Source organism: Octopus bimaculoides, chromosome 3 (genome assembly GCF_001194135.2).
Source record: "Octopus bimaculoides isolate UCB-OBI-ISO-001 chromosome 3, ASM119413v2, whole genome shotgun sequence".
NCBI classification, from domain to species: domain Eukaryota; kingdom Metazoa; phylum Mollusca; class Cephalopoda; order Octopoda; family Octopodidae; genus Octopus; species Octopus bimaculoides.
This window is the reverse complement of record NC_068983.1, coordinates 120,330,660-120,346,047: the sequence shown is the minus strand read 5'-3', so window position 1 is coordinate 120,346,047 and position 15,388 is coordinate 120,330,660. Positions and strand designations below refer to the sequence as shown.

At 33.9% G+C, this 15,388-nt stretch overlaps 2 protein-coding genes across 5 annotated transcripts in view; one reads left to right on the top strand and one right to left on the bottom strand.

The window, feature by feature from the left end:
• The window catches only part of LOC106878127 (cilia- and flagella-associated protein 300), a 205,551-nt gene that overhangs the window by 92,453 nt on the left and 97,710 nt on the right, over nucleotides 1-15,388 (top strand). The gene's annotated exons all lie outside the window — the stretch shown is intronic.
• LOC106878126 (uncharacterized) overlaps nucleotides 1-15,388 on the bottom strand; it is a 75,112-nt gene that overhangs the window by 428 nt on the left and 59,296 nt on the right. For 3 of the 4 annotated variants that reach the window (XM_014927246.2, XM_014927245.2, XM_014927247.2), the window contains exon 2: nucleotides 110-3,648. In XM_014927246.2, coding sequence (XP_014782732.1) covers nucleotides 2,831-3,628 — 798 coding nt within the window. In that variant the 5' untranslated portion in view covers nucleotides 3,629-3,648 and the 3' untranslated portion in view covers nucleotides 110-2,830. Of the gene's footprint in view, nucleotides 1-109; nucleotides 3,649-15,388 lie in introns of those variants that run through there. The other variant, XR_008263722.1, reaches the window with a different exon arrangement.

The following is a 15,388-nucleotide window of genomic DNA, read 5'->3' as shown; positions in this document are numbered from 1 at the left end:
TATTTTTCTTTACACAATGTTTAATTTAATTATGTTATATTTAAACTAATTATTTTCCAATCACAAAGAATTTTGATGATGACTATTAACAAATGAAAATAACACAAAATGTTTTTCAACATATTTTATTACAAAACATTTTGATTAAAAAATCATCAATTAGAAAAATGTAACAATAGATATGATCTGTTAATGTCATAGTTTACTCAAAATGACATGTTGAGATAAATGCAATTGTTGGTGGAGTTGTTGTTTAACCCAGCTCAACCTTAATTGAGCAAACTTATTATAAAAAAACATTGCAGCCGTGACCATCCCATCTTTATTTCTGGTATATTTTATCTAGAACTACATTATTTAATGTATCCATCCTTGTTTAAGATGGTGAAATTATACTTGATAGAGATTTGGCTGCTATTCCTAGTAGATTAAAGTGACCACACAGAAATTCCCTCAAATTCTTTGGATGGATTGATTGAAGGAAGGAAGGAAGGAAGGAAGGAAGGAAGGAAGGAATGGATGGATGGATGGATGGATGGATGGATGGATGGATGGATCAGTTTTAAAAATGTTATGACTTTTCTGACAGATTTTACACAGTCCTTCTCAGTACAAGTAAATTATTATTTTCTTTGCTTTCTCACCAACGCAGTCATTGCATCATCAATATACTTACAAAATAAGTTGCCTTCTTATCAGTTTGGTTATACACAAAATACCAAGTAGAAAATGAAATATTTCATATTGCAATGTTGAAGTGTTAAGGCATTTCAGGTGTAAATAACAAGGTTTGATGGTATCAAAGTAAGTTACAAACAAAAATAATATATATGTTATTTATTGCTAATGGCAAATGCTTAAGCTAAACCTTTTCTTTGTTGAATCATGGCTTAAAACAAAAGTTTTAGGAATACCATTTGAATTAATGTTTTCTTTCTTAAGACACAGCTTATTTATAAAGGGTAAAGAATGCAGTTAATTAAATCAACTCCGCTGTTGTTGGCACTGTGTCGCTTACGACGTCAGGGGTTCCAGTTGATCCGATCAACGGAACAGCCTGCTCGTGAAATTAACGTGCAAGTGGCTGAGCACTCCACAGACACGTGTACCCTTAACGTAGTTCTCGGGGATATTCAGCGTGACACAGTGTGACAAGGCCAACCCTTTGAATTACAGGCACAACAGAAACAGGAAATAAGAGTGAGAGAAAGTTGTGGTGAAAGAGTACAGCAGGGTTCGCCACCATCCCCTGCCGGAGCCTCGTGGAGCTTTAGGTGTTTTCGCTCAATAAACACTCACAACGCCCGGTTTGGGAATCGAAACCGTGATCCTATGACCGCAAGTCCGCTGCCCTAACCACTGGGCCATTGCGCCTCCACAAAAATCAACTCCAAAATGTTATCAACCCTCAAGAAGAGTGAAAGGCATTATCTATTTTGAACTCAGAAATGTAAGACCAGCTTGATAAATGATATTAGACAGTAGAAAAGCAACCAATCTTTACACCAACAGCAAAGAACTATCCAAAACTGATCACAATAGCAAGAGTTTATTTAAAAAAGTGATCAAGAATTGATCATCCAGTTGATGGTGCATATAGGAAGAGGAGGAGGAAGAGCTAAATATCTGTTTCTACCATCAGTCTATCTTCCCTTCCATTATATTAGTAATTCCTACTATTTTTATTCATTCTTTTGTCTTTATAGCTGTTTCTAACACAGATAAAAGGCCTGAAACTTTGGGGTATATCAATGGATCAATTTCAGTGCCTGGTTGGTACTTTATTTTATCAACCCCAGATGAAAGGCAAAGTTGACCTCAGTCAGATTTGAACTCAGAATACTAAGTGCTTGCACTAATACCGCAAAGCATTTTGTCTAATGCTTTAATGATTCTGTCACTTTACCACTGGCAGAGAGAGAGAGGGAAAGAGAGAGCAATAATAATTTCAATTTCAGAACATTTGAAATATAAATGAAATAATATTTTAATAAATCAGTGTTAAAGTCCAATTAGATAATGGTGGGTTTGTGAAAGAATATTCATTTGACAATAAGTTATCCAGTTTTGATTATCAGTAATAGTGACATTGATACCTCAGAAGGAATCTTCCTAAAATGTATCAAATAATCCACAAAACCAGACCAGTTTGAAGCAAAGCCAATGCTACTACATACAATGGAAGTAGTAGCTGACAACTTTAAATATGTATATAGTTTATATGTACATATTCTGAACTGCAACAACTTATTATATATGACATGTGACACATAATGAATCAATGATTACTTCAACATCAGTACTTCATTAATTAGTACTAGAGACCAATAAAGTAGATTCTTTCTTTTCAAGAATTTAATTTCAACAAATAAGCCATTTTCTCTTAGCTATTATAGGTTATATAAATTTGGCATAGATCTGAAGTCACTTGACTCTTGCACATTCTGATTTAAAGTTAATCATAGTTTGTGTAAATCCAGAGCATGCATGATGTGAAATAAATAATATGTTCTCTATATCAGACCAGTTTGTTTTTAGCTTCAGCTATTAATATGCTGATGTCATCTGAAAACTGATATATTTTCTTAATGTTTGTATAATATAAGATCACTCTTATATTGGCTCCAATTCCAAAAGAGAGAGAGTCTTTTCATAACAGCTGGGAACAAAGATATTTAGAAGAGAGTACTAAATATTTTAATGAGATGTATTTCCAGTACTTCTCTGTTTAATTTTATCTGCTAGATGAGACCATTTTTATTGTGAAATGTGAATTTTCTTTCCATATTCAAATGATAATTTACAAATGTAGAAAAGAGGGTCCATTGGATCATACAGATGAAGAAATATTTTGTCTTTGAAGTTCTTTTGGTCCTGAAACCACATGAGATTCATTCAGTTCTATATTTTGTTGGTATAAGAAATCTAAACCTGGAACTAGTAAAAGACAGATTGTGGCATTTAGCAACATAAGAGGACCTGCAAAATATCGATAACCTGTATAAATGGAACTCACAGCCATGCTAATATCAGTGACACATGGTTCAATGTTTGTTGATGATAAAGTTTCATTAAATTGTGAGAAATAAAGATCATATCCTTGCATACAGTCTGTCCTTATTAAATTTCTGTAGAGAAAACAATATGGATATAATTGTGTGATCCCATTCCAGCATTTTATAAGATTATCTGGGCTGGAGGAATTCTGGGGACATATTTGAACTGAATTAAAAACTCGAAAATAGTCAGTAAATAAAATTGGTTCAGCATAGATTGACATTAAACCAAAGTAGATTTCTGCAGTCATAGCAATAGCTAGTAAGATAGCAGTAGCTCGGCGTCCAAGAAATCCAAATCCAAATAATGCAATACAAATAACCAAGCAACCAAGGTAGGTTGGTATCACTAATCCGGTGCATGGATGTGCCTTTAAAGAGAAGGCACAGGATATATTTTCTAGATTGCTGCGGCATGAGAGTAAGAGCCCTATTCCAAGACCAATTTGTGATAATCCAGCAAAGAGGATGAAGACAAAGATTACCCGAGTAGTGATTTGGTTACATTTGGTTAATTTGTTTTTGTCAGAAAGTGGAATAAGTTTTTTATCATGGAAATATTCAAGCTTCATATTGATGTTTTACAGCAGCTCTGTTGAAGAAAAAAGAAAGGAAGAAACAAAAATTAATCAAAATTTATACATTTTTATGAATTAATGAATTTATTTTTATTATATATATATATGTGTGTGTGTGTGTGTGTGTATATATATATATATATATATATATATACACACACACACACACACATATATACAAAGTATGGGAGTTTAGTTCACAGGTGATCTAAATGATTAGGAGCACTAGGTAAGCGTTGTAACATCATTTTATTAATGTATGCCATTCTCATTTTCCCTCTGATGATGGAATATCACATACTCAGGGATATCCCAGAAACAGCTGTAAGGTTTTGAATTTCTTCCTATAATGATATTGTATACAACTTGAGATACTTGCCTTGCCTTAATGTTTGCTATCCTGTTTAGCAATTATATATATATATTTGTATATATGTGTGTATTAATGTGTATTCTGTGTCTCTCTCTCTATATATATATGGTAGTAAGTAAATGTGTTTTAAGAAAGATATTAAAAAGATTCAGTTTGTAAGGAATAAATGTTTGACTGTCACTTGTATTTGGAAGAGACTGACAGGTATTTGTATGTATGTGTGTATTTGTAGGTATGTATGTATGAGCGTGTATTCAAAAACATCTATATTTACACTTTAAAGTTAGTTTTCACACTCAACCCTGTTCTGCAGAATCAGTGTAGCGATGGGAGGTTTGTGCCCATCTCTACGTTCTGAGTTCAAATTCCGCCGAAGTCGACTTTGCCTTTCATCCTTTCGGGGTCTAAAAAATAAGTACCAGTTGAACACAGGGGTTGATATAATCGATTATTCTCCACCTGCCCCAAGCCGCCCTTGTGGGAAAAATTTTAAAAAATAATAATAATAATAATAATAATAATAATAATAATAATAATAATAATAATAATAATAATAATAATGACCTCTGCCAATGAAAGTCCCAACCCACAACTAAGTCTTAAGTGTATATATATATATATGGGCAACACACACACACTAAATAAAAAAATGTTATTAAGTAAAAGTGTTTTAAAAAAGATTATTAAATTTTCAGATTAACGCCGGCACGATTTTCACTAGTGTTAGGGTTAGGGTTTTAGGGTCAGGGTTGGGGTTAGGGTTAGTTAGGTAATCGTGCAGGTGTTAATCTCAAGATTTACAAAAAGATTTTGCAAAAGACTCAGTTTGTAGAGAATAAATGTTTGTCGATCGTATTTGAAAAAGATGTGTGGTTATTTTTTGTTGTTGTTATCATGGTGAAGGACGGAGTTTGAAATAAGTTACAATTCTTGCCAATTAGAATGATGTATGTATATGAAAATGAAACCATTAAAGTGAAAGTACTTGTCATTACAGTATCGAAATGTGATTGTTTCAGTTTTGATACTGAAATGGTTTTCTTTTACTGTCAGTGTTTCTCCTTCCTTTCTTTTTGTATTTGTTGTTGGATCGTTTGTAAAGGCTAATAAGAGAAAGGAGTTGAAAGGATTTGTAAAGGTAGTAGAAAGAGGAAATTAGATTTTATTAGGGGGGAAAATGTTAATTTGTGTAGTTTTATCTATTTTATTCTTAATTGGGAGTTTTTTTGACTGAAAAAATGACGCTGTGACTTAACTTATTGTATTTAGAATATTAATTGTGATTCTTTAATCCAAGAAATTTGGAATTGTGTAAATGTATGAATTTTAAACATACACACACACACACACACACTGAAAATCTGCCTTTTATAGATAAGATATTCCTTTCTCCTATAGGCACAAGGCCTGAAATTTGGTGGGAGAGGTCTAGTCCATTACATTGATCCCAGTGTTTGGCTAGTACTTATTTTATCAACCCCAAAAAAGATGAAAGGCAAAGTCAGTCATGGCAGAATTTGAACTCAGAATAAAAAGACAGATGAAATGCTACTAAGCATTTTACCCAGTGTGCTAATAATTTTGTCAGCTCACCATCTTGCTTTTATAACAAATATTAACAATTAACATATTACAAACATTATAAGCCTTGATAAGATAATAATTAACATTTGTATATTGGTTATGATTGTACAAACAACATTTTCCTTTCTTGTCTCCCAGATATACACTCCCAAAATCTCATGTATGCATATCAAGTCTATTTGTCATTTTGTCAATCAAAATATAATTTAGAATTAGTCAAGCAGACTAGAATAGAGAGTAAAAATATGTTACTGTAACTGCAACTTCTTATTTTATCTCTGGAATGAAAGTAAATATTTAAGCAAGAAAAGATATCAATTGAACAATATCTGCCTTTGATTTACAGTTCAGATTTTTTTAATAACAAAAAATGAGGTTTTTGAAGTGTGTTTTTCTTTGTAAATATTCCTATTTCTAATAAAAGGATAAAAAAAAATAATAAAATAGTCTTTTACTGATGTAGAAAAATTCCCAAAATTTTGATGAGATCATTTGCTTTGAAATGAGTATTTGCACAACTTAGTAAACTGGATACACATTTATTGATTTTGTAGTCCCTGTAAGACAGTAATGTTATCATTTTTTTAATAATAAAAAAATGAGGTTTTTGAAGTGTGTTTTTCTTTGCAAATATTCCTATTTCTAATAAAAGGATTTTAAAAAATAAAAGAATAGTCTTTTACAGATATAGAAAAATTTTTGTTCCATGTTGTCATTTCAATTAAAGTAAAGGGTCTTATTGCAATCAATATACAACACTTGGGGGCCTGTAGTTTATTAGTTTTTAATCTTCCCAAATGATGAGTCATATTTCAATTATGTTACTGAGAGTACTGGAACACTCAGCTAACAGTTGCAAATGTAATGAATAAATAAAACATACATGATTTGTATCTATATATATAAAACTGAGAATGTGTGAGTGTGTGTGCATCACTAAAACTCAAGAACTAACCAACTGATTTCATTCAAGGTTTACACATGCATTATTTAGGGTCCATGGAGTGTCATGGGCCAAAAAAAAATTTCCAACTTGCCTAATGTGAGCTCGGAGAAATCTTTTAGACTGTTTCAGTAATATGTGTCAAAGCAGAAACAATGACATCTCTATTGTAATGTGATGTAATAATTTCACTGTTATATGGTTTTGCTTTCACTAGTTTCACTTTTAATAGTTTCATTTCTATTAGTTTCACTTTGTGAAAATAATAACTACATCAAAAGATTATAAATGTCAATTTGTAACACCGGTGCTTGATTACAAATTTTGTGTGAAGGAAGAGTCAAATTAATTGACTGATTGACAAACCTTATTTGATTGACTTTGGAAGGAAGAAAAACAAAGTTGCTTCAGCAGGATCTGAATTCAGAATGTAAAGGGATGTAACTAAATACCGCAAGACATTTTATTGAATGCCTTAACATTCCACCAGTTCACAGAAATGCTGACAAATGCTTGCATTAGTTTCTATCGATACATACACGTGTGTGTGTGTGTGTGTGTGTGTGTGTGTAGTTGTATGTCTGCATGTTTGTTTGCAGCTGTGCCTGCATATTCAAAGGTTAATGTTTGAGCAGTGTTGTTGGCACTTTTCCCTCTTAATAACTTATGCAATTACTTCATGCCTTTGAAGCTGTGTAGAATACAAGATCCCTTGCTTGAAAAATAGGCAAGGGTTAGCAACTGGAACAGCATTTGTCTGTAAAACAATGCTTCAATAATATATTCATCTAATTCACAGTAGTATAGAAAAATGGATGTAAAATAAATAAATGAATACATGTAAGTCATCATCATTTTATGTCCATCTTCCATGCAGAGGTTGAATGGTTACACAGGATCCAACAAGTCTTAAGGTCACATCTTACTTCAGTGTCTCATTTTTGACAATTTCTACAGCCTGATGCCCTTCCTAATACCAACCACTTTACAGAGTGTACCAGATGCTTTTTTTTTTTTTGTAGTACCAGCTCTATAGAGGTTGCTTTGCTACTAATAAGACTAAAGACCCTTCTTAAGCCTTGCATTGTTACTGCTTGAATCAATTACCCTCCACTTACACAAAGTGCACTGGCTATGTTTTGTCGCACCAACATTTTACGTAGCAGCTTGCAAAGAAAAAGAGAGCCTCCACCACTCTGCCATGCATTATGGATGAAACAGATTTATTGTGAGGGGATGATAGTGAAAAGAATAAAGAAGGGAGAATGGTTGGGCGGGAGTAATGGAGACAAGGGAGAGAGAATGTTAGGGATAAGCATGAAAAAGAAGGGGAGAGGAATGTGATGGTGATGGAGTGGTTCAGTCTGTTTGTCATGTCAGCATGGATTGAATGGTTCGTCTAGATCCAAGATAGTATGTGTCTGTGTATAATTACATACATGTACAGACACACATCTATGCATGCATGTACACATGCATACATACAAACAAACAAGCAAACACTTTGCAAGTAAAACTTTCACCAGTTTGCAAAATTTAGGCCTCCCATGGTGACATCATTTGTAAAAGAACTAAAATTGCTTTCTCTCCTGATCTAGAAATTACTTCAATTCTGAACACTTACTCTTTTACTCTTTTACTTGTTTCAGTCATGTGACTGCGGCCATACTGGAGCACCGCCTTTATAGTCGAGCAAATCGACCCCAGAGCTTATTCTTTGTAAGCCTAGTACTTATTCTATCGATCTCTTTTGCCGAACCGCTAAATTACGGGGACGTAAACACACCAGCATCGGTTGTCAAGCGATGCTGGGGAGACAAACTGACACACAAACACACACACACATACATATATATATATATATATATATATATATATATATATATATATATATATATATATATATATATACATATACGACGGGCTTCTTCCAGTTTCCGTCTACCAAATCCACTCACAAGGCTTTGGTCGGCCCGAGGCTATAGTAGAAGACACTTGCCCAAGCTGCCACGCAGTGGGACTGAACCCGGGACCATTTGGTTGGTAAGCAAGCTACTTACCACACAGCCACTCCTTGCTAACTTTATATAGACTACCACTCACTACAGACTGCTCATGCATCTGAAACAAGTAGCTGCTATATTGACCAGCATTCTAATTGTCGAGCAAATGATTAGAATGTTGGTGCATGTACAAATAATCATTATGATATTGCTACACTGTGTTCTCCTTTTATCTCTTCTACTGTTACATTGGCTCATGTTCTTCTTAACTACCGAGCTCTAACCTTTTCTTTTCCTCTCATCATCTTTATGTGTCTCACCCCAGAAAACTCTTAATTAAATATTTTGCTCAAATCTTCCCTGTAGTTATCTATCTGTGGAAATTCAAGATGAAATCATTTGTCAAGAGCACTTCCTCTTAACTTACAATATAAAAAAAAAACTGGGAGGGAGAATAATGGGATAAGATCTTTAACTGTAATGGACACCAGAAGGTAAGGGTGAAGACAGATGGCAGAGGTTGGTAAAAATAGAAGGTTATTCAATTAATATAATCCTCAATTAAAATACTACTGTTGTTATTTAAAGTTGTGACATGTTCCTACCTGTATAGTAACAATTTTCAGTTTAGTATACTGAATCATTTCAGAGTTAAGTCTTCTAACCACAAACACAATGAATTGCCAGAACAGGATATGAACCTCTTTGATAGTTATCTAGTGTTCTATCCACCTAACTGTCTCTACTTTCAGTAGTCTGTGTTGAGGTTTTTCAAACTTTTTATATTTATGTAATCTTGAAGATTGGGAGAACATTTTTAGAACCTAAAATAGTTCTAAAAAATATTGTCATGCAGTAGATAAGCTTTAAAATAACACTGTGCCAATGTTAATTAGTAACTTTGCTTACCTAAATGGTTTGAAAAATTAAACTTTGTAATTAAGATGATAAAAGTTAGTAACTTCATTAGACCTGTTTCTCATCACAGAGAGTCCCAATATTGGAATTATAGATGTTACTTGCAACCTTAAGTCAATTTCTCTATTTAATTTATTTCTAAATATATTTTTGCCTTTGAATACAGCGAAAATGTTCCTTCACATAAATATGAAGTTAGAAATCACATTAATACTGTTTAAGTTTTTGCATTTATGGTTGGTAGTTCATTAATAATGCAAACCAAAATTTTGTAATTTCTACTGGTTGGATTTTTGATTTTAAGGTAAAATTCATTGTGATGTCTTTTTCTTCTAGTGAAAGGTTGCTTAAATTTAACCAAAATTGTAAACCCATTTGAAATTATATTCAATTTCAATCAGACAATTATTTGTTACTGATTCACACACACACACACAATCAACACAATTGTTGCAAAATTAAGCCTGTTGCATTCCAACTCAGCTTGTTGACTCATCTATTTGAAGAGAGAATGCTGAGCTCATATTTAACTTGTCTTAGTTCAGTTTCATAAAAATTAGACATTTTATGAATGCACTGTGTGGAAGTGGTATGTTTAAAGTTTTCAAAACATTAAATATCAACCATAGCTACAAACTCACTACAACAGTTTTAGTTTACACTTAAGTTGATTAATTATATTTTGTACTTTGAACCATGTTGTATTGGTATCCTGCATTACAAGATTGACCTTATTCAAGTATCGTAAAATAGCAAAAAGATATATCATTTTCCCCCTTTCAAATCAATCTTTTAGTTTAGTTGAAAGTCTAAAAAGGTTTTCTTAGAAATAACCCAAGTTCTTCAAATACTTCATAAAATTGTGCCAACATTTATCAGCAATAACTAAAGTACTTCAGTATATAGAGATAAGGATGCAGACTTCCCATATTTTTAACATAGATGGAAGTTTGTTGCATTTAGTGGCCTTGATGTATTAAAAATCAACCAGTTTAACAGCATCAAATATTTTACTTTTTAATTTTTGCAACAGGATCAGAAATTTTCCATACCCAAATATTTGAACACAGTTATTTTGAAATTGTATATTTCTACAATGGATTAATTAAATTAAATATTACTTTCCCCATAGCTGAGAGATTAATGAGTTTTCTTCAGTACTACATTCATAGGTTTATTGTACCAACACAAACAAAACTGCTCAACCAGCAAAGTTCATCGATTTGAAGAGAAAATGTACTGTTCCTTTTAACCTATTTTAGCCCAGTTTAAAAAAATTTAACATTTCATGAATACACTCTCAAATTATTATATTGTATGGGCTTCATCTGCTTTTGCTAGTTGATAACCATAGTGACATGAAGAAGTAAAATGTTTGTTTTGACATTAATTACAAAATGTAACTTTTCTTTAATTTCATTTCAAACACTTTTTTTAAAGTGTTTTTCCCTATATTTTCAAAAATTCAAATATGTTGTTGTTGAATGTCTCTTCATATTATTGTCATCAAATTAAATGTTTTAGAGATATATGTTGGTTTTAATCAGTTTCACATTTTGAATTGTAAAGTGAAGTTGACATAAATTAGAGTTTTACAACATAAAATTTTAAACATTCATTTGTATCCCATTTATATTTATGTTTGTTACAATAGTAACCTTGAACTACACACAGTTAAACAGGTCAATTTAAAAAGAGTTTAGTCTTGGTTCTAGACTCAGTGCAGCATAGATGAGAAATACTAAAATATTGACTAAAAAGGGAGGTCAATAAATTAGTTGATACCTACAAACTATATCAGTCAATTTTCTTCAGTTTCTTCAAGAACTATTTTGTAAGAAAAAAGAAACATTTGATTTAAAAAAGAAAAACTGTTTTACACCTAATTGTGTGCACTTTCAGGTAAACTGGGGCAAGCAAAATAAAATATTTTTCACTTTGATACTCCATACTGTAACTGTAATAAGATCTGGTTTTATAACATTGGTCAGTGGTCCATTACTTTAACAGAGCTTATGGTCTGTTATTACTGCCATTGTGTTGGGTCCCAGAACAATTCGTCTATATATATTAGCTTGACTGAAAAAAAATTCTTACTTCACAGTAGGAAGAGTATCTAGCTGCAAAAACATTTGTTTCAACAAGTTAACCAGCCCACTCATGTAAATAAAAATATCAATTTAATTGCTCTTACTTAAGCCCATTCACTCAATTCATTAAAAAGATATTATTTAATAGACATTGCACTGTGACAGTAAGTTATTGGTGAGCATATCTGAATTCCCAGTTTGAACTAGTTCATTTACTTTGCATTATTAGACTTATTAGGCAGACGTAAGTGTCATTACTTCTCATACCCTTTCATCAGAACATGTTTAATTGTGAAATTAGCATTATATGTTCAATGTCATCAAAACCTGGTCAGATCAACTTTGCTTCATCCCTGCTGGGTTGATAAAACGAATACCAGCATTATTTTGAGGACTGATGAAATAGATTTTCTCAGCCAGCAGCCTCTAAAAGAAAAAAAAGTAATCGTTTGCCAAGCCTCTACATTCAAGCTGTAAATTTCATTAAACTTTATTTTATCCTTCATTCTTCAGTATAATCACCCTATCTTTATAATTATATATAACAAAATAATCTGATGATTTAGTAACCTATGAAATAATATAACTCTATTCTATCAGAGTAATGTTTTAATTTGATTTATTCATTCAATCAGATAAAATAATTAATATTGTGTATATCTATTAAATATGCATATATTTCTGTGTGTATTTGTGAGTGCACATGTGTATGTATGTATATCTATATATATATATATATATATATATATATATATATATTCTTTTACTTGTTTCAGTCTTTTAGTCAAATAAACCTACCCAAGGACTTATTCTTTGCAAGCCTAGCACTTGTTCTATTGGTCTCTTTTGCCGAACCACTAAGTAGCGGGTACATAAGCACACCAACATCAGTTGTCAAGCGATGGTGGAGAGACAAACATAGACACACAAGCATATACATATATATACGATGGGCTTTTTTCAGTTTCCGTCAACCAAATTCACTCACAAGGCTTTGGTCAGCACTAGCTATAGTAGAAGACACTTGCCCAAGGTACCACACAATGGGACTGAACCTGGAACCATGTTGTTGGGAAGCAAGCTTCTACAACACAGTCACACCTGCGCCTATAATATATATATATATATATAGGCGTAGGAGTGGTTGTGTGGTTGCGTACGAATCACATGGTTCTGGGTTCAGTCCCACTGTGTGGCACCTTGGGCAAGTGTCTTCTACTATAGCCTTGGGCCGACCAAAGCCTTGTGAGTGGATTTGGTAGACGGAAACTGAAAGAAGCCCGTCGTATATATGTATATATATATATATGTGTGTGTGTGTGTGCGTGTTTGTGTTTGCCCCCCCCCAACATCGCTTAACAACCGATGCTGGTGTGTTTACGTCCCCGTAACTTAGCGGTTCGGCAAAAGAGACCGATAGAATAAGTACTAGGCTTACAAAGAATAAGTCCTGGGGTCGATTTGCTCGACTAAAGGCGGTGCTCCAGCATGGCCACAGTCAAAATGACTGAAACAAGTAAAAGAGGTATATATATATATATATATATATATATATATATATATATATATATATATATATATAATATAATATAGCCGTTGGTTATGGCTGGTCAAGAATTAACCATTGGTTTTGCACCTGTAATGTTTTTAGAAATATAGGCGACTCTTCTTTCACACCTGCTCCCTCACGTGTGTGTGTATGTATGTAGGTGTTTGTGCGTATTCCCCAAACATTCACATACCAACCAAAAGAGGAAGCCACTTAATTCTGCAAGATATTCTGTCAACTTTCACTTCATTTCATGTCTTCACATAAGAATATTAGATACGATGAGAAGAGGAAGAAATGAGAAAAAAGAAAACTTGAAAAGTTCATCGGAATCAGAGAAAGTAACCAATGAGATTTTAGGAAATCTGTTGTTAGTTTTGGCAGCTTATGTAAACATTCACACGAGCCAGGGCATTTCACACTGAACTGGCTCTCAATATTTATTCATTTATTTATTTATTTTGCCATAAACACGTTACTTTTTTTTTTACAAAACGAAACGTATAAGCGTTGATGAGTGTTTGTGCATGTACATATATAGATATGTGTGTGTGTGTGTGTGTGTGTGTATTTGTACACACACAAACACACACACATGGATGTGTAGTTAAGAAGCTCGCTTTGCTACCACATTGTTTCTATCCAACGGGCCGACGAATGAATTTGGTTGACGGGAACTGTGTGAAAGCCCATCGTATATATGTGTGTGTGTTATTTCTTTACTGCCCACAAGGGGCTACACACAGAGGGGATAAACAAGGACAAACAAACGGATTAAGTCGATTATATCGACCCCAGTGCGTAACTGGTACTTATTTAATCGACCCCGAAAGGATGAACGGCAAAGTCGACCTCGGCAGAATTTGAACTCAGAACGTAGCGGCAGACGAAATACCTATTTCTTTACTGCCCACAAGGGGCTACACACAGAGGGGACAAACAAGGACAGACAAACGGATTAAGTCGATTATATCGACCCCAGTACGTAACCGGTACTTAATTTATCGACCCCGAAAGGATGAAAGGCAAAGTCGACCGCGGCGGAATTCGAACTCAGAACGTAGCGGCAGACGAAATACCGCTAAGCATTTTGCCCGGCGTGCTAACGTTTCTGCCAGCTCACCGCCTTATACGTATGTGTGTGTGTGTGTAAGTCCCTTCCCAGCGATTGACAACTGGTGCTGGTTTGTTTACGTCACCGTAAACTTGCGGTTTCGGCAAAAGAGACCGATAGAATAAGTGCCAGACTTACTTTAAAAAGATGAGTACTCGGGTAGATTTGTTCGACTAAACCCTTCAAGGACTGCACCAGTTTGGCTGCAGTTCATTGACTGATAAAGGGTGTGTGTGTGTGTGATTTGATATCCACCAACAAACAGGGCTGAAAAATGGTCAGAACGTGCACTTAAACAGCGGGTCATCAGTTGACTAAGGCGCACCCACCAAAAGATAAACTGATTTTTTTCAAGCTCTTTCAACATTAAGAATTTCATTTTTCCTTTACGCAGTGAACTCAACGTTATTGCACCCGGAGCAAGGAAGCGGGGCCGATGGGAGTGGGGAAAATAGTTAAGGAGATGAAGCAGTCAATGTAAGTAATACTAATTAGCCGTGTTGATAGCCGATTTTCTTTCCTTTTTTTTTTGTTTCTTTCGCGACTACTTCTCTGCATTGTAAGGGCTTACAACATTCGAGGTTCTCCAGTGCCTTGTAGGCAGACCAGGAGGTGAACAACCCCTAAAAAGGAATGCGGACTTGAAAACACCAACCTCACAAACAGCCAGTTAGACAAGATAGTTATTTGCGATGATCTAGCATGGCCGCAGTCTATTGACTAAAACAAGTAAGAGAAAGTCCGTGAGAGTGATGAAACATCATCTAAGGTGGTATGAGTGCAAACAGAACCGTCTTAATAACATTATAAGATCCCCCGAACAAAGCCATGCACTCTGGCCTTGTAGTATTTATTTATTGATAGCAAAACACTGCATACATAGATTAGCATTGAGCCTCTAGACCGGTGAGGCTCCTGGACAATGTACCCGTTCCTTGAGACGGCATTTAGTACAAAAAATAATGTCAATTTCCTGAACCAGACCAGAAGAAATAAGACTATCGGAATAAAAAAAAAGCAACCAATGAGAGTTTAAGAAATTCGTCGTTAGTTTTGGCAGTTTATGTAAACATTCACGCGGACCAGATTAATTCAAACCGAGTCGCTCCTCAATTGTAGTTGTTTTCAAAACTATAAACACTTTACCATTCAACAAAAAACAAATACGATACAAACAATA